Source organism: Theropithecus gelada, chromosome 14 (genome assembly GCF_003255815.1).
Source record: "Theropithecus gelada isolate Dixy chromosome 14, Tgel_1.0, whole genome shotgun sequence".
Lineage (NCBI taxonomy): Eukaryota > Metazoa > Chordata > Mammalia > Primates > Cercopithecidae > Theropithecus > Theropithecus gelada.
This window is the reverse complement of record NC_037682.1, coordinates 87,110,925-87,136,357: the sequence shown is the minus strand read 5'-3', so window position 1 is coordinate 87,136,357 and position 25,433 is coordinate 87,110,925. Positions and strand designations below refer to the sequence as shown.

At 33.8% G+C, this 25,433-nt stretch overlaps 1 protein-coding gene across 2 annotated transcripts in view; it reads left to right on the top strand.

Annotated features, from left to right (window-relative positions):
• The window catches only part of SESN3 (sestrin 3), a 67,533-nt gene that overhangs the window by 26,943 nt on the left and 15,157 nt on the right, over positions 1–25,433 (top strand). Inside the window, exons 2-6 of one of the 2 annotated variants that reach the window (XM_025356086.1) lie at positions 12,912–12,977; positions 14,827–15,024; positions 16,463–16,645; positions 21,167–21,403; positions 22,075–22,249. In XM_025356086.1, the coding sequence (XP_025211871.1) occupies positions 12,912–12,977; positions 14,827–15,024; positions 16,463–16,645; positions 21,167–21,403; positions 22,075–22,249 (859 nt within the window). The remainder of the gene's footprint in view (positions 1–12,911; positions 12,978–14,826; positions 15,025–16,462; positions 16,646–21,166; positions 21,404–22,074; positions 22,250–25,433) is intronic. The other variant, XM_025356087.1, reaches the window with a different exon arrangement.

Sequence of the window (25,433 nt, the reverse complement as noted above, 5' to 3'; positions counted from 1 at the left end):
TGTGTGTGTGTGTGTGTGTGTGTGTGTGTGTGTGTGTGTGTGTGTGTGTATTTTAGGACTGGCATAAATCCAGGATGCCAAAAAACATTTTAAAGTGGTTATTGTTCAAAAATAGTTTCTAATATCATTAAATGTGTAATAGGCTGAGTAATATATAGAAATATTGTGTTATCAAGCAACATTTATTGAGCACCTGATTTGAATTAGTCATTAAGCTGGAACACTTCTTTTATAATTAGTGAAAGAGAAGATAAACACTTTTATATAAAAGGTACAAAAAAGAGGTTTACTTCTCTTTCACAAAATGATACCAGGTGTCACATAAATGGGAATCCGAAAGATGGGAAAACTCACTGTGGTTTTGAATGAGTCAATATACAGAATTTAGGAACTATGTTGAGGTTTATGTGATGTGTTCATCTAAGGGAACACTTGGAAAACAAAAGTTGAAAAGTTAGATTAGGGGCCAGAATGTTGGATATCTTGCCTTTCTGCCTCTACTGTCCTTCCCCCAACACCACCCCCTCAATAAGCTAAGGATAAGATGATAGGCTAAACTGGGGTAGTAGTATTAGAAACGGAAAGCAAATTAGAGTCACTGAGAAGAAGTTTGTGAACAGGTGGTGAGATACCCTAGTATAAAGTTGTTATTAAATATTAAGGTGTAATGCATAATAAAAGTTTGGGTCTTTAAATGCAAATTAAAATAATGAAACATTTGATTCTTGCCAATGTCTTCATCTCCTTGAAACTCATGTCCTTCCACATTACTGTCTTATAAGCATGTATCCCTAGATTGTGAGAATCAACCTAAATCTGAGCCACCTTATTGTGTGGATTTCTCTTATATCAGTTGGTGTCGCCATTATTCATCCATCCAGTCATCTAATTCAGAATTCTGTGAGGAATCCTAGACTTCTCTCAGTATTTTACCCTGATATTCCATTAGTCACTCAGTTCTATTTAGTCTCCTAACTAGCGATCAGTGTAATTCCTTTTCTTTAATCCCTACTGCTTAATTAACCCAAATCTTACTAATAGCTCATATTTCCCCCAGCCTCCCCCATCCCACTCTACTTTCTAATGGATGTCAGAAATATTTTCTTAAAAGACAAATATAATTATTTTACTATTGCCCATTGTTTATATAACATCAAAGCTCTTTAGTCTGACATTCGTGACGTGACTCTTGCCTATGTCTCTAGTCTTATTCCCTGAGAAAGTTTCAGGAATCATGTAGAACAACATAGTTCCCTCGATGTGTCACGTCTTTGTATTTTATATTTCTTTTTCCTGGTATTGTTGTATCCACATAGACTTAACTATCCTTTTCTAGGTATCCTGACAAATTTCTACTCCTTCCCAAGATTTATCTCATCTGGAAGGCTGTTTTAGTCCATACTCTTGCAGGCAGAGTGAGGCATTCCTGTTTTGGTTACTCCCATTATAGCTCCTAACATATATATTGTAATTGTGCATCCATACTTATTTACCTGGCATTTCCTTGAAGTCAGCACTTGTGCTTCATTTATCTTTGTATTTTCAAGCACTTAGTTCAACACCTTCCAGAAAATGAGCTTGTCTTAGTCCATGCAGGCTGCTATAACAAAAAGCAAAGATTGGGTGGCAGAAGCAATGAACATTTATTTCTCACAGTTCTACAAGCTGAGAAATCCTAGATCAGGGTGCCAGCAAATTATGTCTAATGAATGTCTGCTTCCTAGTTCATAGACAGCTGTCTTTGCACTGTGTCCTCAACAGGGCAGAAGAGGGCCAGGGAGCTCTTGGGGTCTTTTATAAAGGGCACTAATCCCATTCACGAAGACTCTACTCTTACGACCTAATTACCTTCCAAAGGCCCCACCTCTTAATACCATCACATTGGGGGTTAGGATTTCAACATATGAATTTTGAGGGGGACAGGAACATTCAGTACATAACAGAGGTTTAAAAAATAATCAAATGAATTAATAATTCTTTATAAAAGTTACAGTGTTTAATTTCAATTTTAGTAAGGTTTATTAATAACATTTATTTTTCATTAACTTGTATTATAAATTACAGAAACTTTATTGTAATAATTGTAATTTATTTAAATGCCTATTTATCTCAGGTACCTTGCTAGTCACTTAAAAAATTATAAAAATTTCAAGCAACACAAAACCAGAAAAAATAGTGTAATGAAGCTTCATAAACCCATGACCAAATTTAATATTGGTTAGATTTTTGTCACTGTTAACTTCATCAATCCTGTGTTGCTATTATTGCTGCTGAAATAATTAAATCTCAAAACTCATTTTCTTCTACCTGCTGTATACTTTAGTATGTATTTCTAAAATATGAGGACACATTCTTATATAACTGCAGTGCCTCCTAACTTTCTGAATTTGCAGCAAAGGGGTCACCTATCAGCAGGATCCAGCCGTACTGGATGAAGATGTCTTTGATCTGCTTCTTGGAAGCCTCATTCACATATTTCTGGTAATAGGCTACCAGGGATTTGGAGACATACTGCTGGATAGCACAAGTCTCAGCCACATGACCACTACCCTTCACATGGACACAGATGTCCACACCAGCAAACCACTCCTTGCCCAGAAGCAGAGGGGTCAATAATTTTTAAGACTATAAAGAGATCCTGACATCAAGACATCTGTGAACTGTTTACTTAAATGAGCATAAGAATGGTTTTAATTCTGATTACAGTAGGTTTTAAGTTTATCTGTGTACATTAAAGCACAATCTTGTAGTTTTCTGCTTATAGACTTGGGGATTGACAAAATAGAGCAGAAATGATGTCTTCGTGCATTTACTGTACAGATCAGATCTGTTCATTCTATTCCGGGTAAAAATGAAAACGCGACTGCTCCTTTTAAAACTAGGAATAAAGACTTCTTTTAAGTTTTATTAAAACTGAAGTTTAATATAATTCAAAGTAAAATCAAGCATACTTGAATTTATACAGTTGTTGTGATCCTGGGAGGCTGTGTGAAAGGTACTTCCTCAATTTAAATGAGAACGTGAGTTCTTGTTATTTCTGACTCAGTGCATAAAGAAGTACTGGTTTCCATATGGCTAAATGCTTATAATTTGTTTTGTAAATCTCTAGAAATCAAATACATTTAATATATTTTCCTGATTCCTCTAAGCTGAGTAAGTGACTTGTATTTTATCATTGTGTTTTGAAAAATCTGAAAACCATCCTATCATTCTGTTCCATTGGAATAACCTAAAGCCTTTTGATTTTATAATGCTATAGTCAAGCTGGTAGATGCTGAATATGGAAGCTTGATTTAAAACCGCTTTTCCCTCATACACCAAGATAACTACATTCACTGCATATTTTTGTTTCTCCAAAAGTACTAGTAACTATTCAACCATCTACTGAGTAATATTAGAATGTTACACAACTATAATTGTTTCTAATGGGAATTTTACTTTCTGAAAGCTTCCAATTTTAATTTCTTTTCATCTAATTGAGACATTTTAATAAGTAAAGCTTTCTAAAATTCAAGGGGAAGTTTTATTGTTACACAATACAGAAACTGTAAAAAAATTATTCATATAGAAGTAAAGCCCGTCTTAATACTTTTTTGGGGCCAGATCTTATAATTAGTGGTAGAAAAGCATATTGTCTTTTTGTTAATAAGGAAGCAATGAGTTAAGTGCTTATTATGGACTTGCATTATCTCAGCTACTAAGATTTATAGTTCTCTCCTCATTTTCTTGGGCTTTAGCTCAAAATTTTACTAGCATATTCAACAGCTATATTTTGTAGCACTATAACTCTATAGAAAGTGTTCAACACTTAAAAGCTTATACAGGAGGCTTTGTTGCCCAAGATTAGTGTCACAGCATGGAATATTACTGATTTCTAAGAAAGTGGCACAAATTATGGGAAATTACAGATACTGTTTGTTTTAATAATTAAGAAAATAAACAAATAGACATCCAGAGGGCACATGGAAGATAGTAAGTAGATTGATGTTTAGGACTGTGTTTTATATATTGGTTTAACTTATTGGTGTTTCTAATAAGAATACAGAGAACATTAATTTCCTTAAATCCACAGGATGTTCTTGTTCTGTTCAAGGAGGAGAAATGGATGAAAGAGCCTACAGCCAGACTCCTATCTCCTTAATTCAATTCAAAAAATATATGAGAATCCATTATTTTCACTTTGCTGAGCTGTAATGCTACAGATATTGTGTTAGAAATTGATTCTACTCTTTAAGGAGCTTATAGTCTGAAAGAAGCAATAAGATAATAATATATGTTAATAGCTATAAGAGAGGGAAACAGTATAACTGAACCTTAAGAAAAATAAATTTAAATTCATAGGAAAGCTTGGGAGTTAGGAGAGAAGGAAGACCAAAGGGGTTGGTATTTGAGACAGGGCTTAAAGGAAGTATGGATAGCCTTTCAGTAGAGAGAAAAAGGGAAGGCAGATCCTCAGGAATACACTGGTTCAAATACATCTAAATTCCACAGGGCACAGAAAAGACAAGTCATTTTAAAACTATCAATTACCTTGTAAATTTGCAGGTGACTGTAGCTTTGATTTATGTCACTCTGTGGCATTACATGGAAAGTGGAAAAAGTGTGTTCTTTGCCACTTGCCTCTGGGTGACACTGGACATGAGTGTGATTTTAGATTTATTTCCAGTTTAAAGGACTAACTAGTAGTACAATGCTGATGGTGTTGCTTAAAGACTCTCCTACACTATTTGTTCTTAATTATTTCCACCTTTTTAGATTTGTATAATTCTTGGGTCGTACAGGGTTCTCGGGCTACCTTGAAGTGGTCCTTTTGTTTTTAGAAGCTTGCCACTCCGTAGTCAGTGTATAAACATAAAAACTTGTTTGCACTTTGAACAAGTTCACTATGTGTTCTAATGACTAAAAATTAAGGGATTTTGTTAGTAGCCAAGCAAAAGCTTATTTAGAAATTCAGCTGTACTGCAATGCAAATTAAACTCATTAGCTGCCCTTTGCTAGATGGATATACATTTTTAATTCTTCGTTCATTTTAATTCTTTTAGTGCTGGGATGAATCCATTCATCTTTAAGTACTTAACTGCTTCCACTACAATGAGTACTACTGCCAGTTTCCACTAATAATAGCAGTACTCATGGCTACCATTTCCAGAGTACTCACAAGGTGAGCTTGTGTAGCTTTGGGCTCACAGTTAGTAAAACAAGTAAAATTTATGTAATGGTTCTTACCAAATGGCACACCAAGATTTTTTTAAAATGAGAGTGCTTAATCATCATATCTCATATTATTTCTTAGAACTCATTCTCTTGGAAAAGTGAAATAGAAAAACATACTGCTATGCAAATGACCATTATTACATAAAACTATAAAAACCAGACCAGAAGTTTACCTCACATGTACACCATTCTAACATTGAAGTAGTCAAAGATGAACAAGGTACTGACCGACCGGCCTACAAGGAGCTGATGATTCAGTAGAGAGAGGAGGTAAAGAAATTGCTATAATACAGTTGATAACTACAGTACTTTTGAATGGAAATGTTTTGAGAGTTCAAGTTAAAAATCAAATTTCATATGTATTGTTGAAAAAGGCTAGATTTCACGCTATTAGTAGCAAGATCTTTCCTATGTTCCTCAAATGATTCTACCCAGAGGTAAAACTGTTGCAGGAAGGACTTGATAGCCTTGGCTTTAATAGCTCAGTTAAAAGGAGGTCACTCTTAAAGTCTCAGGCCCTTAGGATTAGATGAGATTCCCCATTATGAAGGAGAATTTTGAGTGCTCTTTGGAGTGTCAGTGAATTTCTGACACCCCTGTAATATCTGCTGGGCTTCTGATGCTCAGTGGTTCCTTGAACCACTCTAGCTTCAAGTAAGAGAAGAGATGTTGGTGTAATTTAAAAGATTCTCACCCTTGGTGCCATTGCCATTTTCTGCTTTCAGATCTTTTCATGTGGAATAACCTTGGATCTCAGTTATTATAATCTGGTGAACATCAACACATATTTTAATATGGTATAGAAGTCACATTTTTTAAAATTGTCTTTCAGATTTTTCTTTTAGAGATAGTAGGAACAGAATTTATGTTCCAGTTAGTGACTGGCCTTTAAAGTTAAGTTTCCTACAAAAGTACCAATCCGTTATAATTCATTTAAAACCTGTTGTTTTCTCACCTAGGGTTACATCAGCATTATTTCATAGCATAAAGCTGCCTGTTTATACCTGCTTTTTTGTTGTTGTTGTTGCAGTGTTTCAGCCAAAATGGAACATCTCTAACAATAAAAGGAGGGTCAAAAACTGAAATTTACTATTTGTATAGACCATTACAATTGACTTTCTTACATTCACACCTAAAAATTTTGTTTGGGGCATGTGTTTTGTATTTAAGATATTTTGTCATTGTAGTGTATTTAAAATATAACGTTGGCACTATTAAATTATCTTCAAAGGATATCTTTAAAAATTGTGGGGCTAGTGTTCTCTATGGAGTCAAATTTTACTTTACCAGAACATTTTATATGTCTAACAGATTTTCTTTAAAAAAAGATCCTTAAGTGTTTCTCTGTAAATTAATTACACATTTTGCTCCCCTACTGAGATAAATTATAAAATTTTATAAAATTTTAAAATTTACATTTTAATGGATAGAAGTGTATGATTTTGCTTTTCCACTTTTAATAAAAAAACACTGAAAAAAGATAAGTGAAAATTAATTTTAATAGTTTATTTTAAAGCATTTAGTAGCTTAAAGTGCAGTAATTAATTTTCTTTGGAAGTCAGTCTTTTAGGGGCAAGTAATTTGCTGATTACTCCTAAAGACTCACAATTGTAAGAGTTTCTGACTTCCAAATACAAGTATCTTAATTTTCTATTGGGATCAATTCATACCCTTTAAAGGGATCTAATAAGTTGCTTAGCTGCTAAGTGTCAAAACAAGTGATTTTCTAAATGTAATTCATCTTCATCCTTTCAGTGTTTTGTTTTCTAGCAGATAATTGCTTTATAGGCATAATCTCCACTGATGAATTTCAGGCATAACTTTTTTCAGTTATAATGAGGTATCTGTAAAAATAAATTTTCCTAATGGTAACATTCTTGAGATTATAAACCTTGTAAAATAATCTCTTAGAACACATACAGGTGACACATAGAAAGTGTGAGTTCCTATTTTATAACTAGTTTTCTTCTTGACTAAAATTATAAGATTTCATGAAAAATAGCAAATTCTGAAAACAAATCACAATAAAGTTATTACTGCTTAAAATTTTTTAAGTACTTTTATATTCCTTTTTTTTAAAACTCAAGTCAACATTTTAGAGAATTTCTTTCATTCTTTTTAGTTAGTCATTTCAAAGTTGCCATCAAATTAAGACTCTGAAGAATTGTATCTCTCAACTTTTCTGTTATTAAGGTTAATTGGTTGGTTTTATTGGGTTTTTCAGTTTTAACATTCAAGTCAATCTTTTATTTCTACGAAAGTACTTTAGTACATGTTTATTATGCTATGTTTCTTCCTGATTTTGTAGCGATTTTATATCTTTGCATTTTCCTAGCAACTGAACAATATTATGAAGCAGCACTATACCGTAGAACCTTTAGCAATGGTAGAAATAGCCTAGATTCACATTGTCCTGAATGGTACCCACTAGCCACAAGTGGCTGTTCAACACTTGACATGTCGCTAGTGCAGTTGAACTCTAAATTCTTAACTTTATTTAAAGTTAATCAGCTTAAATTTAAATAGGCACATGTGGCTAGTGACAGCAAAAGAAATTGAAGTACTTGTTTTGGTTTTTCACAGAAATGAAACAAGATTTATTATTTAAAAGCCATTGTGTAAGAGTCACTAGATCTTCGACTAAATGATCAAACTCATTTATTCCCAAAAATAAGACAGTAGCTTTAGCTTAAATACTTAGAAAAAAAGCATGGCAATATTATTCCTCAAAATTAGTGCAGCCACTGCGTATTTTCACTCATAGCATAGAGTAATCCTTGAATTTTTTTAGTCAAGTAGCATCTGTTAAGAAAACATAGCTGTTTTAGTCTTGGGTGTTTTTTTTTGACATTGAGGAAAATAAGCAGAAGAAAAATAAAAATATTTTATTTTACATTATGCTTTATGACATTTTTATGTGGTATCTTCTCAAAACTTCCCAACAATGGGGAAAGCTACAGTCTAGAATTGATATTATTCTCACTTGTGAGGGGAAAAGGTTTCTTGGCATGAGAGAAATCTTACAACTGAGAAGAGGGTGTGGAAAGGATGACTTAAAGATTTAGTTGGCAACAGACAGTTACAGGATTTAGCAACCCTTTGAATGCAGGCCCCTAGGATAAAGAGTCGAAGATAACTGTGAATCTGAGCCAGGGTTGCTGGTATATATGGTGATTTTATAACCTACAGAGGAAAGTGAGGAGGAACAGCTGGTTTGAGATAGAAGATTCATTTTAAACATGTTGATTTTAAAGTGCTAATGTTGCATCCAGGTTATGTCACAAAATACCCAAAGCCAGACTGGAGGGCAGGGAAGAGCTAGCAAGTTCTCTAGATAAAAAAGATTCAGGAGGCGTTGCATGGGTTGCTCATTTTCATATCACATGCCCTTATTTTTTCCTTTATCTGCTCCTATTGTCTTCCCTACAATGTAGTGACCATAACAAATTTGAGTAGAATTTTGTTTAGTGTAAAGAGTATGGTAGCCATAGAAGATAACATTGACTTGAAAGAATCAATATTTATAAGAAAGGAGTTGCAAGGGACATCTAGGAAACATAAAAGTAAATGATCAAAGAATTTAGTGGGTTGAGTGGTAAAGTGTTATGGAAGCTCAGCAACTCAGGAGGCTGAGGCAGGAGAATCGCTTGAGCCCAGGAGGCAGAGATTGCAGTAAGCCGAGATCGTGCCATTGCACTGCAGCCTGGGCAACAAGAGTGAAACTCTGTCTCAAAAAAAAAAAAAAAGGAAAAAAAGAAAAGAAAAGGAAGCCCAACAAGGAGAGAGTTGCCCAGAAGGAGGTAGATTTGACTTGTGCAAAGAGGTAAGAAAGCTGAGGATTACATAGGGAGAATCTCAGCTGTGATCTAAAGACTGTGTTTACATAAAAAGCAAAAAGTAGAATGGTGGTTCCTAGACCTGGGGGCAGGGAGAAGTAGGAGTTGCTGTTCAATGGGAGTAAAATTTCAGTTATGCAAAATGAAAAAGTCCTAGCTCTTCTGTACAACATCGTGCATATAGTTAACAATACTGGGGTTGTACACTTAATTTAAAAGGGTAAACCTTGAATGTTATTTATTTATGTATTTATTACCACAAGAAAGAGAAAGAAGGAAGGAAAGTGAGCATGCCCTTGATACTTTTCTGGGGACTGTAATGTAAGCAGAAATTGTGACAAGGGTCCTTGGAACTGGCTGTTAATTTTTTCTCTTCCTAATTTGCCCAAATAGGATGAATAGGTTGATTGGATGAGAGCATTTCTGCAATTACACTAAAATGCTTGGTTCTAGGATTGAGTAGATGTGACCATCAAATGAATAACTCTGCAGAGCAGTCATTTAACATTTCAGAAACGTATAAAAATGTCTGAAAATGCAATTTTAAAAAAGCGAAACCAAACGAGTCCAGAGCAGCACTGTCCAATAGAACTCTCTATAGTGGAAGATGGAAATGTCTGCACTGTCCTGTAGAGTACACATGGCCCTGTGTGGCTGCTGAGCACCTGAAATGTGGTTAATGTGACTGAGAAATTGTGTTTTGAAATTTATTTAATTTTAATTCATTTAAATTTAGCCATATGTGACTGATGCCTACCATGTTGGGGAACGTAGGTCTAGAAACTTCAGGAAAACTAGTATGAGTGAAGTAGGAACTTGGTCCTTGGACATTTGGGACTTGAAAGAAAGGCAGAGGAAAGGCATTATAATTTGACCGGAACTCTAGCTTATGGTCTTATCTTAAAAAAAAAAAAAAAAAAAAAAAAATCAATCTTTTGGATATAGTCCTGGCCTATTTTTTTGTATTTGATCTTACTGACTTTAAAAGCATGCAGAGATAGAAAAGTGGGTGGAAACAAATTTTCAGAATGAAATGTGTTTAGAGTAGAATTTATGAACTGCTTTGATCATTTTTAAAGTTGTTTTTCACCTTCCTGTGAATAGACAGAGCAGCCAACTGAGACAAATACAGTAGTAGAGTCCTTGCCAGAAAAGATTCTCCTTATGCAGAAACTAGGCTGATCATTTCGAAAATGGCAACATTAAAAAATATAATTGAGGAAGAATACATGATGGTAAAACTTAAAAATTGTGTTAGTTTTCTTTTATGTTTGGTATATAAACAAATATTTTAGGTCAGGCCATATTTTATCTCTCCTGGACTATTACCAGAGCTTCCCAGCTGGGATTTTTCCCTCTCAGGCCCAGGAGCTACATCACCCTCAACACTATTAAAAACACAGATCTGATCACATCTCTGCTTAAGAACTTTTTACTACAAATAAGCATACAATAAAAAGCTTCAAACATGTTTTTGGATGCTGCTTTTTACTTTTGAAATTAGTGAGTTAAGTGGACATTTTCTCAGCTGATGAAAATAAAATTGGTAAGACATTTTTGTTAGTTTAGCATATTGGCAGTAAGCAACAAGAAGTTTAAAGGTATTTATAACCCAAACCATAGTAAGTCCACTTCTGGGAATCTTCTGAAAGAAACTATCGTAAACACCACAAAATATGTCCCAACTGTCTTTATATGAAGGTGTTCATCACAGGGTTGCTTATAATAGTGAAAACTGCATATAACTAAAATGTTCAACACTAGGAAAATGACTAAGTAAATAATTGCTAAAATGATGTCTTCTTTCATCACTTTTTATATGCACCTGCTATGGTATATGTCATATGTCGTATAGTTGGTTGTATGCATTCTGCCAGTCTAATTCTTATTTGTGTCCTCACTGTGCCTAACACATTGTTAATGCTCAATTAATGTTTGCTAAATAAATGAAAAAAATCAATGTTGACACAAATGAAATTGAGTTTAAGTTGCTTCTTTTCAATTGCTAAACACTTAAGAGATGTTATATTCATTTAAGTGCAGTATCTTTCAGTTCCATTTATAATGAAAATGTTTTTGCAGATTTAAATCTCTCCTGTTCTGGAAAATATTTAAAATAATAATATAAAACATTTAAAGGTAAATTTAGTTACTAACTATATCAAATTATGATTTTATCAACAAATTTAATAAATCATTCTTTGTTTCCAATATCCCATTGTCCATCTTAACATAAAAGAGTTTATATTTTGCTCCCGCTACATGTTCTCCAAATTTTGTCCTTTTTATTATTTAAAGATACCGACATCTCCCTGTTGAAATTTTTTTCCTCAAACCTCGTAATCGTAATTTTTCCTCATAATCAGTTTTTCAGCTGCTTTGTTCATTTGAAATGAATAGTTGTCCAGAAAATTGCTTTTCACATACTACTACATTAAGTTTTTTGTTGTGATGGTTTTGTGAGATGAGGTCTCACTCTGTCACCCGGGCTGGAGTGCAGTGGTGTGATCGTAGCTTACTTTAACCGTGTAGTTCATTGAGTTATAGAGACAGTGTTCGAAATTTTTTTTTGTCTATATCTTATGGAGGCTAGCAAAAGGAAGAAACTTGTTATTTTCCTTTAAATTCTTTCTGGTTAAGTCTAGACTTGGTTGACATAGACAAGAAATACCAATATTGGAATTCTGACTTCATCCTTTTAACATGCAGTCCTCCAGTGTACTTGACCAGGAGACTGAGGCCTTTGTCATCATTTTGTAAATATAACCTAGATGCCTACTTATTTCTGAAACTGTACCAGGTTAAGAGTATTATTGTTTAATATATTTATTTCAACAGGACCCCCAAAATTGATGAAGATTGTGTGCAAAGCTCATGAGGGCAGAAAGCATATCTGTTTTCCTCACCCTGTATCCTCAAAGTCTATCACAGTATCTGATTAGGCTCTCAAAAAAATCATGTTAAATGCCTGACTGCCTGCTTTCACCAATTTGTCTTGTAACTGCTTCCTAATGAAGTAAAGGATTTAAGAGATTTAAATAACTATTTTGTGTTTGATAGGCTGTTTGATTGTAAGGATCAAAAAAGACTCAGGTTACCTAGTAATGGGGGGAGAAAAGGAGGGAAAGAAGAAGGACCCTATTCTCTGATTCAAATTTTTATGACTTATATCACACTTAAATGAGGATGCTAAAATATTTTTCAATTTTAAAAAGTTAACAAATTTTTAAAAACTTAAAATCAGCATTCAGGCATACCATTGGCAGTCTATCAGTTGTTAATACTACCAGTAGAATAGCAAGTGGAACAATAAGAATTACTATGTTCTTCATTCCTTATATTGAACTAACCTTTCTTTTTCTAATTTTTACATTTTTCTTAAAGTTTCAAAACTTCATGTTAGATATGCTGATTGCTATTTTAGGGGAAAAAAACGGATTAGGTAATTGCTTTGGAGAGTTGTTAGGTAATCCTCTTTGGATTTAACCTTTTCTTTAGTTTTCAAATTGATGTCTAACAGTGTACTACTATAAAACACTATTTTATTATGGAGGTTAATGGTTTTCAGGCATGTCAAATATGGGCTTAAAGTCTATGGTGTAGACTATGACTAAGGGATATGACATTTTGAGGAGGCTGTGCTGCACTTAGCACTGTGGTGGGCATTTGCCCCATTATCTCATCCTTGCAGTGGCCCTATGGGTTTTCTTTGATCAGAGACCCAACACTTATTCTGGTCTCACATAATTTTATTTAATTATTTATTCTATTTATTTTTGGTACCTTAGCAATAAATGTGTACAAATTTAACATTTCTTAGCAAGTCATCATTAATAGATAAAACTTTTCTTTTAAAAATAGGATAAAAGAATCAGAGTATCTCAACCCTTGACAAGAGGACCAAGTGCCTTTATTCCAGAGAAGGAAGTAAGTTTATCTGTCTTAAAATATAAAGTATGATTTTAAAATAACTTAATTGTATCAAAGAATATCTCTTTTTAATATGGAAGTAGGAATGAATTTTTTTCTTGAGTTTCTTATTCCATGTCAGAAAACCATAGAGATACTTTCTTTTCAGCTTCACAAATATTTACAGAGCACCGATTATGTGCCAAGCATTGTCTTAAAGAAGGGACTAATAGAAAGAGAATAATGCCAGATCATTGCCAGAGTCAACAGTTCTTTCATCATCAGATCACCTTTTTAGTGACCTTCCCACCTAAGTGCAAATCCAAAGTGACAGTAACATTTCGGGAGCTCAGTGACAATAGCTGATCTGGGTGAGGACCATGCACTGGAGAAGCTGCCCTGCTTATGCCTATTTTCCTCAGATAGCTTTATATGTATATGCCTACTACATATAAAGACTTCCTGAAGCACAGTCATTTTTCACAGTATATATTGGAGGATAATCTGGTTTTTAGGATCTATTGCATCATATGAATCTATTAATATATCTTAGGCATCCAGTTAGAAGAAACTTCTGCTGGGGAAAGCAAAACAAAAATAACAAATATTCTATTTCTAATTATATGTGGTTCATCTGGATCCCATTATATTTGTAACTATCTTGGTCCCTGTAGTTGACAAAATGGTGGGGAAGTGAGCAAATCAAAATATACTTGACTCCATAATGAGTTACACCATTGTAATTAGCATTTCCTCACAATTTATACTTTTCAAACATTGTATTTCCTTTGGGGTTAAATTTCCCTAAGTCAATAGTGCCTTTGTATAATGCGTACTTATTTTTCAGACTGTGAAGCCAGCTCTGAAGAGTAAACAGTTTCTTAATAGCAGTGTGGATGTTTGGAAAGACTGTTAGTCTGGACGTTAGGGAATCTGGATTCTAGACCAGACTCTGCTATTAATAAAGTGCATGAGCTTGAATTTAATCTTAATTCTGTTTCCTCATCTCTAAAATAAGTCTAGAACTCCAATTCTGAAATACAAATAAACAATGAACCACTCCTAGAATTATGCAACTCATGTCCATTAACTCCAACAGTGTTGAGTCTCTCTACAAGGTGCTAATAAACTCTTAACACCTTCAGAGCCAGTTCTTGGTGTGATGCCCAAACTGTCGTTGTGTTTGAAGCTATATATAAATAATCTATTTTTGAGACAACTCTTTTGATTTCCTAGGATGAAGAATGTCCATTTTAATAACTTGCCTTGTTTTTAGTAATTATTATTGTTAGGCTCAAAATAGGACAGTATTCTAGTGTCCTCATTAATTTTTCAATTAACACTTTCCTACAAATTATTATATATTCCTTTGTCCCTGAAAAGACTTCAGAAAGCTTTTTTTATGTTGAATCACAAAAGCAAGCAAAGGATTAGACTGAAAATATTTGTCTAAAAATGATGTGCTTATCTTCATAGGCTAATAAATGAAATTATAAATGTATGTAATCAGATGCTGCTGCTTGTGCTTTACCACACATTGGTGTGACAATGGCCAGGCAAATGGGCCCTGAAAAATCTGCCTAATATGCCTAGCAAAACAGATGGAAGCTTCTTTTCTTCATTTTCGTAGCTGTGTGTATAATGTTTGATAATTTAACATTTGTTGTTTAATAAATTGTGGTACCAGAGCCAAAAATGACTGGTGCTTTCTTTTTTTATTTCTGTTTCCAGTATGAGCAACTGCATAATTTTGTGTCTGTTAATATCAAATGAATATTCATTTGCTTCAATAGTAGCATAATTTATGTAAACCAAGGGTGTATTTATGGCTCAATAGTCATTTTGTTTTGTGTTTCTTGGTTATAAGGTTGTCCAAGCAAACACAGTGGATGAACGTACTAACTTTCTTGTGGAAGAATACTCTACATCCGGTCGTCTGGACAACATCACACAGGTCATGAGTTTGCACACTCAGTACCTGGAGTCTTTCTTGCGGAGCCAGTTTTACATGTTGCGCATGGATGGTCCCCTTCCTCTACCATACAGGCACTATATTGCAATAATGGTGGGTACTTATTTTCCTATATTCACATAACACCTTCCTCACTTATTCTTTCTCCCTTCCAAAATAGGTGTGTGTGCATGTGTGTGTATAGATCTAAGTATAATTTATGAACATAAGAATTGAAGAAGCCTATGGCCTTTTGGATACCAAGTTTCTTGGATATGTTTGGAATATGTTAAGCCACTTAATGCACTGAATGTTTCTCATTTAATTTTCAGTAAAATCATTTTTCATATTTAATCTCTTACAAATAAAGATGCTTATAGCATGCAAAGTAATACCCCACAAGTTTTGTCTTTGCTCTTAATATCTTGTTTTTATAAAAACACAAGTTGTTTGTGACATTTTTCTTAGTAATTTTATACATAAAGAATATCACTAATTTGGCCAAGTAAGAGGAAAGTATCAGTCAGCATTCATGGAGAATCTGAATGAGAGAAGAATTCTTGAGTTGAATTATTATAACACTTCTAAGTATAGTTCTGATTACAAACTGGTTAACTAGTTATTCACAGGCAATAGAGGTCAGGGAGGAGAATTATAAAGTTGTGTGTGTGTTGGACTTTAATGGAGAAAAAGAACAACAAGAACATGATGAAAATGCTATATATGTGGAGAAGTTGGGGAAGAAACCGGGCTGACAGGGCTGGCATAACTAGCCAGAAGTTAGCAGATTAAGTTTGACCACATTTGATTTGATTGTCTTTTTTATAGTCTCACTGAACTTTTAACAACAACAAAAAGCAACATTCCGTGTTTTATTGAATGATGAACCTCAATGAGGCTGTAATTTTAGCTTAAGGTTTTGATGACAGTAAGGCTGAAAGCAGACTTAGAATGCTTGTAAAATACGGACAAATAAGATGTAGAGAATAGAAAGAATAAAATAATACTGTTTTACTGAGAAGCAGCCCTGAGGAAAAAAGAGGTCAATTGAGGGCTGATTCTGACTGCATAGGAAGAAAAGGGTCAGTGAGCTTCCATGTCATCTGAGTAGGAAGATGTGTACAAATATGACTGAAGTCACATTTATCTTAAAGAGGATAAGAGAAGTAATCAAATTAGGATGAATCCTGAGTTATTAGAATATAAGTTAATGACATTTTATTATGTTTTAAGTAGAATGTGGTAGGTATATTTGTGATATTGAAATGGACCTGTATTTCCTATTCATAGCTAGAAAGTGGCTTAAGGTATACCAACTTCCAGACAAGGAAATAATTGGCTTCAGGTGATATTATTTGCTTATACAAGTAATCAGCTTCATGTATTGAATCTATTACATCATTATGACGGATGTTTTAGAAAAGAGATTCTGTAAGAAAAGAGGTACTGGCTATAAAAATCATTAGCTCCATCTGAATTATTTGTTTAGAAATAGTGGAATGAAACTCTACTGTGATTCTTTTATCAATGAATTTTTTTCTTTGTGCTCCAGGCTGCAGCTAGACATCAGTGTTCTTACTTAATAAACATGCATGTGGATGAATTTTTAAAGACTGGAGGTATTGCTGAGTGGTTGAATGGTTTGGAATATGTGCCACAAAGACTGAAAAATCTTAATGAAATTAATAAGCTGCTAGCACACCGACCTTGGCTGATCACAAAAGAGCACATTCAGGTACTGAGTGTTTCTTTGAAATAAAAAGGAATTTACTTAGGACTTAATTTTAAATAAGTGTATATTAGGAACTTGGAACATAAATAATAGTGTCTTAATATGTGTAGAAAAGATAAGTTTAGAAAGTCAGTGGGTTTAATTTAAGGACAAATGAATACTTCTCCTCTTTAAGTAATCATTAATTATCTTGTACAAATACTTTGGTGAATGGCTATGAGAAAATTTCGTTTCTATTTTTAAGTAGTAGATAGACTGAAGAAAATACACTAGCATGATAGGATGCCTCAGATCTAGTCTGTACTCTGTTACAAGCTTGTGTCCTTTTAGTAAATTAACTTCTATGGGTCTCAATTCTCTCCTCTACAGAATGAGGGAGCTAGATTAAATGAGTTTTAAACTTTTTTATAGTTCTAACATTTCATAAGTTTTAGATTCTCAAAAAATGATTTTGCAAATAAAAAAGTGATTTGCCAGCTGGTGTGTGAATGCTTAAATGCCTTTTAAAACTAGAGCTTAGACGAGAAATAGAGTTGTCGTGATTAACTAAGAGCACTTGTCTTTCTGAAGGTGCTTCCATTGAGGCCTACAGGGTGAGGTCATTATTCAATATGCTTAGCACTATTTTTGGCACATGGTAACTATTCAATAGATAGGAACTATCATCTAAATTATCAGTGGAAATCTTTGTTACTTAAAATATCTGTTCCTAATGCATAGAAATGTCCTTGGTTTTTGGATCCTCTTGTTAGGCTACATTTTTGTTATTTGCCCTTTCAACCAATCATAGTGTTTATCAATCTGCATACTCTCAGATTTTGATGAAGTATCTGGGAAACTGTGAAGCACGATGCTGCCTTTAGATTTATGTTCTGATTTGATAATATGTTAGCTAGATAGGGGAATTAATCATTGTTTTTAATGTCATGTCTTAATTACTTTGTGCCAGATACTTCGGTGGGTAAAGATAAAGACCCTGCCCATAGATTTGCTTGGAGTCTAGGGTAGAAGAAGAACAGGGTAATAACAGTAATCACAGCACAACAGTGTATGAATGTATGAATAAAGAGAATGGAACCAGAAAGTTTCTTTTCTGAAAGAGGTAACATTTGAGCTAGGTCTTGAAGAAGAAGTGAGAGTTCTCAAGTAGAGCAGAGCATTTCAAAGAAAGAATAGAGTATTTAATATTATGGTATACTGGAAGAATAGCCAGCAGTTTCAGATGATTGAAGGGTAGTGATGTTTATGTAAGGTGGGAACTGGGAAGAATTGAGATCATATTGTATGACCCAGTGAATACTGTAATAAAGGATTTGTATTTTATTCTCAGAAAGTTATGGTCTTCAGGGTTATGTTATAGTACTCAGGAGGTACACAAGAAAAATTTCCGGCCGAGGCGGGTGGATCACGAGGTCAGGAGATCGAGACCATCCGGGCTAACATGGTGAAACCCCGTCTCTACTAAAAAAAAATACAAAAAAAAAACTAGCCGGGCGTGGTGGCGGGCGCCTGTAGTCCCAGCTACTCGGAGGCTGAGGCAGGAGAATGGCGTGAACCTGGGAGGCGGAGCTTGCAGTGAGCCGAGATCGCGCCACTGCACTCCAGCCTGGGTGACACAGCGCGAGACTCCGTCTCAAAAAAAAAAAAAAAAAAAAAAAAAAGAAAAATTTCCAAAATATTAACAAAATATTTGTGTATGTGTGTATATGCTTATCTCATTCTAAATTTTTGTATTTGTGTATTTTATATTATTACGGTACACATATATATTCTATATAAAATATATTTTATGTGTATAAATTCACAAATAAATATACATAATATCTGGGGTTGGACCTTTCCCAGCTGTTACTTTTGGAAGTACATTTGATCACAAGAACTTGGAGATCAACGTGATAGAGAATCGAGAATCATTAAAGGTTTTTGTGCCAAGTTGTAATATAAATACATTAGGTGATTTAGAAGATGAATTACAGATTGTACAGACTGGAAGCAGTAGACCAGTCATAGTACTACACCTGAGAGGTGATTTTTTTTAAAACCATGGGAGAAACATAGGATAAGATTATAGTAATGATTCTGCATGAAAATAAGTAGGACTTTGGTGACTGACAGGATGTGAGGATGGAGAAAGTGGGTGGGACAAGAGAATGACTAAGGTGTCCTTCTTCATGACATGAGCTGACATGAACATATACAGGCTGACAACAACAAATAATGACATCCACAAAGTGATGCCCACTTACTAAAGGAAATACAGATCTGTAACTCAAGATAAAGTGTGAGTTAAAAGTAAAATTGGATAGTTGTTTACAGATAAGCAAAGGTCAGGTTGAAGTAATGAATGGCCCATCCAGGGAGATACTGCCCAAGGAAGGAAGATTGTGGATGGAATACAGCAATAGAGAAAAATCTTTCTCAGGGTAGCAAGTGTACTTCCCTCCCCAAAATGTGGAATTGTTGAAGTCAAGAGAGATTAATGTCAAGAAGGGAGAAAGTAAACAATGTAAAGTCTGCAGAGATCAAATAAAATAAGGACTAAAAAGAAATAAGTCAAATTTGGCCATTTGGAAGGTCATGTGTAATCTTAGTAAATGTAGCTTCAGGAGTTTGCTTGAAAAAGAAACCAGATTGTAATGAAATTTTAAAAGTAGAAATGAATGTGAGGCAAGAAATTAGAGATAGTGAGTGTTGGCTGTCCTTACAGGTTTAATGATAATCCTGCAAAGATTAGTGAAGGCATTGTAAATTGTAACAATCCTTTTGCAAAGCTCTTTGGCAGTATTATTGAAAGTCATAAAAATATTAATACTCTTTGTTCTAAAAATCCCATTAGGAAATGTTTCTAAAATAAGAACAAAACTATAGTATGAAGATGCTGCTTATAGAAGCAAATAAACAAAACAAATTTAGAATATGAATAATGGTATAAGAAAGGAGTAGTTATATATATCCATTGATATACAGGAGAGGCCTTGCTTAAAAATTAATATGACACTGTGGCCTCATGAAAAATGAACCTGTCAAAATGTCTGAAAATCAGAAAAATATAGGTATATGTGGTTATAACTATATAATTGCTTGCTTATAAAAAATAAAAGAAAATATGTAAAAGAGTGGTAGAATTTTTTTCAGTCTATATTGCAACCATTTAGTATATTTTGTGGCTACAAGGTTAGGTGCATACAGATGTAAAGCAAGTATATTTTTCTGGTGTACATTCTTTTATTATTAATTAATGACCCTCTTTATTTACATTATTGCAGATTGTAATAATGATATTTTTGTCTTAAAGTCACTTTTTAAATTTTATTTTTTAATTAACAAATAATTGTGCATATCCATTGGGTACATAGTGATATTCTGATAATATATAATGTACAACGATCAGATTAATTAGGATACCCATATCTCAAACATTTATTATTTCTTTGTTTTGAGAATATTCAATATCCTCCTCCTAGCTATTTGAAACTGTATGTTATTGTTAACTATAGTCATCCTACAGTGGTATAGAACACTAGAATTTATTCCTTCTATCTAGCTGTAATTTTGTTCTTTAACAGATCTTTCCCTATCTCCCCCCACTATAGGATGATAGAATTTGACTGATTTTCTTTTCTTTTCCCTGAACTTTTGGTAATATATTAAATTGTATATGGTGTGTAGTTAAATAGTGGGGAGTAAAGCAAAATAAAGCAGTTTTTTTGTTTGTTTGTTTTGGTTTGGTTTAGCCATTAAGTAAGCCAAATGAAAGTTCTAGATTTGGAAGGAGAGAAAAAGAGGGATGAGATTCCCCCTCACACACACCTCTCTCTCACACACACACAGAGTGAGAGAGAGAGAGAAAGGGAGAGAAAATGAACACCGATGGGAAAGAATGCCTGATGGATTAATTGGTGGAATTCACTCTTGGACAAAGTGGAGGAATTACTGATTTTAATGACTTCATTTGTGATCCCATCATTCAGCTGGAGGGTCAAGTGAAATACGAAAAAGTGCTTGGAAATTTTAAAAATTCTTATTCAAATGTGATGTATTATTCTACAATTTCTGTCATCTGCTGCAGGGTCTTTCTCCATTAGAAGGTATCTAAAGGATAACTGAAACTTGACTTGTTGAATTGGGGTTTTTCGTGATTTTGTGAGATGAAGTTTCCAATACACCTTAAAATGAATGGTTTTGTTCAATAATCTTTAAAGTCCTATCAAGCTCCAGTGTTCTTTGATTCTCTGAAAGTATTTCATTAAAATAGCATACTATATAAAAAATACTTTGGAAGCAGAAGATCTATTGTATAATAAGAGATTTAGAAGACACTACAATGTAATTACATTGTTAGGTATGATAGTTTTAATGGAGCATTGGCCAAAATCATATTTTTAACATGTGAAACATTTTTTAAAGAGAGTTTTAAGTTTTGTTACTCTAAGTGGATATATGAAAATTGGTAGATTTTCATTGAAATTGCTTTGTAGCATTCTAGAATTTTTATATTTGCTCTGATTTGCTTTCTCATTTCAGAAACTTGTCAAAACTGGAGAAAATAATTGGTCTCTGCCTGAACTGGTACATGCTGTGGTCCTCCTGGCACATTATCATGCTTTGGCAAGCTTTGTTTTTGGTAGTGGTATCAATCCAGAGAGAGATCCAGAAATCTCCAATGGATTCACTCTAATATCAGTCAACAATTTCTGCGTTTGTGATCTTGCTAATGACAACAACATAGAGAATGCATCTCTTTCAGGCGGCAACTTTGGGGTTAGTTTTCTTAGCTATTTTTCTTTACTTTTTTGCTTTGAACTTCTAATATTAAAAATATCTAGAGAGAATTTTTCTCCAATTAGATAGGATATTATATACTTAAAATATTTTTGCATAATTTTTATTACTGTAAAAATTTGGTACCTGAAGTTCTGATTTATTTTAAAGAGGCTTTTAAAGCAAATTCATATTACTGCAAATCATGAAGACTCAACAGTGATGCATTCTAGTGATCATAAGCTTTTAATGTTAGACCCTTTGGACAGTAGATCCCAAAACAATATACTTGTATGTATAAGATGCTGGAACAACCAATGGAAAACATATCGGACAGCAAAAAGTAAAACAATTGTGTTCCCTCATTTTTTAAGCTAAACTGTAATATTTAATGTTTACCAAATGCTGGAATTCTAGATTTTATACACACACACAAACACACACACACATATATACTTAGAAACTTTTATATTTATAACTGAAAAAAAATCATACTTCTGAAAATGTTGGAATCTGTCATGATTTCCTTTGAAATTCGTGAAAAACCAACTTAAGAACTTCATAACTGTGCCTGTGCCACTGTACATAGTAAGGTGACATTGGGAGATGGAGATATTTACTAGAACACGTTTAGTATGAATAGCACCCAACATTATCTTATCTGGTTCCAGATTGTGGATTCTCTAAGTGAGCTAGAGGCCTTAATGGAAAGGATGAAAAGACTTCAAGAAGAAAGGGAAGATGAAGAGGCGTCTCAGGAAGAAATGAGCACTCGTTTTGAAAAGGAGAAGAAAGAAAGTCTTTTTGTGGTCTCTGGAGATACTTTTCATTCATTTCCTCATTCAGGTGCTTTTTTGTATTTTTTGCCTTTTAGTTGTTCTTAGAACCCTGACAGAGCAACTTCAGTGTTTTCCATATGGATATGTAAAAATGATTCTGCTATCATCTTTCTCTTATTTAGTTCTCCTCTTCTATCTTACCGTCATGCTATTGCTTTCCCTCAGGCTGGTTCATCCTTGAATGTATTTCAGATTGAGTTGAGAGGACCTTTCAGCTTTGTAGTTCATACTCTATCCTGGATAAAATGTTACTTAAAGCAGATCGGTTGCTTGTAAAGTTAGATAGGCATATTTAATTTATCCTACTTTTGTGATTTTTTAAAATGATACGTGAAATATTATTTCAATAGTTAAAATTTTTTTAAAAACTTTGCCTTTTTTGTGGGTGGGGTGTGTGGGAAGATTATTCTCACACTGCTGCTTTTCCAGATTAGTTCTAAAATTACACTGCACTTGCATTTACATTTCTTTGGAATTCTATAAAAATGTATTATTTAGGTCATTTTCTTTGATTGAATTTGGAGGAATTCATCCTGTGTAAAAGCTGAGATTCTTTGCTGTAGTCTTGAAAACAGTTTATCTAACACTCGAAGAGCCTGAAATAGGAGGGAAACTCTTCAATTACAACTAAAAAGATATTGAGCACCACATAGTAAATGCTATTAAAATAGCATAGACTCAATACAAAGCTTAAATCCTTTAAAAGTAATCCATCTGCATAACTTTTTTTTTTTTTTTGAGACTGAGTCTCGCTCTTTCACCCAAACTGGAGTTCGGTGGTGTTATCTTGGTTCACTGCAACCTCTGCCTCCAGGGTTCAAGCAGTTCTCTTGCCTCAGCCTCCTGAGTAGCTGGGATCACACATAACCTAACATATTTTTAAAAAATAGAGTTCTGTTGATCTAAAAGAGACCTTCAAAACTACTGCCTGTCTTAAAACTCATCAATCTCATAAATTTTGAGAATTGTTTCAGCCGTAACTTGTTAAACATAAAATATTGATCAGTAGTTCTGTTTTACCAGGAAGAACAAGAACCCTTTCTATCATTTCTCCTGATGATCTTTTTTATGAAAAACTGTATCTACCAAATTGAGTAACCATTTTAATCCTTTCAATTAATTTAATCCATTAAAGATTACTGTCACGAAAATCAGAGCCTGTAGTCAGCAGGAAATCCCAAACAAAGAAACCTAGTGTTTGGGCTATTGGTTTAATATTCACTCTGCAAACACTTATTGAGTACCCCATAGAGTTTCAGCATGATGTTAGGTACTAAGGTTTTAAGGCTAAATAAGATGTGATTCCTGCTCTCAGGGCACTCTCATTCTAGTAGCAAAAAAATAATTGTAACGCATAGCAGAATGTGAAAGATACGAGCCTAGAAGAGGGCACTGAACCCAGTCTTGATAGGCAAACGGTGTTGGCAGAAAAGGAACCTAGAGGAAGAATGCCTGCAACCCTTGGCTCTAGAATAAGTCTTAACACAGTTGAGTGTGAGGAAGTCAGGTAATGACTGAGGGGCACAGGAGGACCTGGTAAACGGCATCCAGGCCCGAGCAAAGGCACGATGGTAAGGAAACAGGATGCTGGGTCCAGGAACAAGTGGTTCTTTGTTGTTAGGACGTACATCATGAAACAGGTAGTGTAAAGAGAAATCTGGTTAGGTAGGTAGAGGCCCTACTGTAAGGATCTTGCTAACCTTAAGAAATATGTAACCTACCATATTTTGGACATTTTGAGTAGAGATGTCTATAAAACAACCTGTCTGGAAATGTCTTGCACAGTGCTTCTCAAACTTCAGTGTTCGTGAGTCACTTGGGGAATCTTGTTGAGATGCGGAAGTTGAATCAGTCAGTTTAGGGTAGGGCCTGATAGGCCACATTTCTATCAAGCCTCCAAGTAATGCCGGTGCTGCTGGTATGCAAACCACTCTTGGAATACAAAGTGTAGAAGAGATGGGAAATCAGGAGAGGACTTTAAGGTCAAGGTAAAATTTTAGAAGTTACCAGCATATAACTGGGAGCAGAAATTAAAAGTTGGTTATAAAATTCATCCAGTGAGAACAAGTGAGGGTGAAGGAAAATAATGAATATATGATGAACCTTCTAGGTAAACTAATGTCTAAAAATGTAAACATTTTTATTAAAGTTAGTAGTATCTGTGTTTTCAGAAATTAATTTTTAAGAGCTTCATTAAGTAACTAAAGCTTGAAAAATGTCAATGTTTTATTTCTCTTAGGTCTTTTGAAATATTAAAAATATACTTTGGATTTCAGTCTCTACCTTCTTGGAACTTTAAGCCGGGACTACAGCCTTCAAAAGTGAATTTTAACTAGCAAGTCTTGGACCTTAGCCAAAAATTATGTTCTCATTTTAATAGAAGAGGCTATTTTAAGGAAATAATGTCAATATACATACATACACCCCTCCACATACATATATTTTTATATATCTACACACACACATATATATAAATACATATTTTACTCTTAATCATTGCCAGTACCAAATTTGCTGACTGCACAAAGAAAATATAGAAAAAAGACTCAGTACAATAGCTAATTGAGTCATTTGTGTAGACTTACCATGTTTTAAAATAGAAATAAAAAGGTTTTTGGTTTTTTGTTTTTTTTTTTGGTATAAAAAAAGTCTTGGTTTGACCAGTGTTATAAAGTATTCCAGATTCTATGTAAGGATTCTAAGAATAGTTTTTCAAGTCTTTTGAAGAAAATAAATGTTTAAAGTATTCTACAGGTGTCATATTCTGTAGCTTGGTAACAGGGTTAACTAGCTTTTACTGTTTTTTGTTTTTTCCTTTAGGCATACCATTACTGCAACAGAACATTTCCTGTATTATGTCAGTAACTACTTCTTAGGGGCAGAATAATGCAGATAATGAACAAAATACTATTTCTTTTGAGTACAGACTTTGAAATATTTGTTTAGATAGAATTAAAACTAGAGTTTTAGATTTAATAAACAGAATGCTAATTTTAACGTCTTAAGATAAATTTAGGAAAAAAGTATTTGTGGATTGAGGGACCTTTGTACATTTCTTTCTGTGAATAAAAAATGTCTAGGAAACAGGTGTTAATTGACTCCTAAGTTAAAAATTAATGCATAGAGATTTTTCCTAGGATCACTTCTCTTATTTGGCTGACTACTTACTTTGTACTTACTTTTTACTGTTT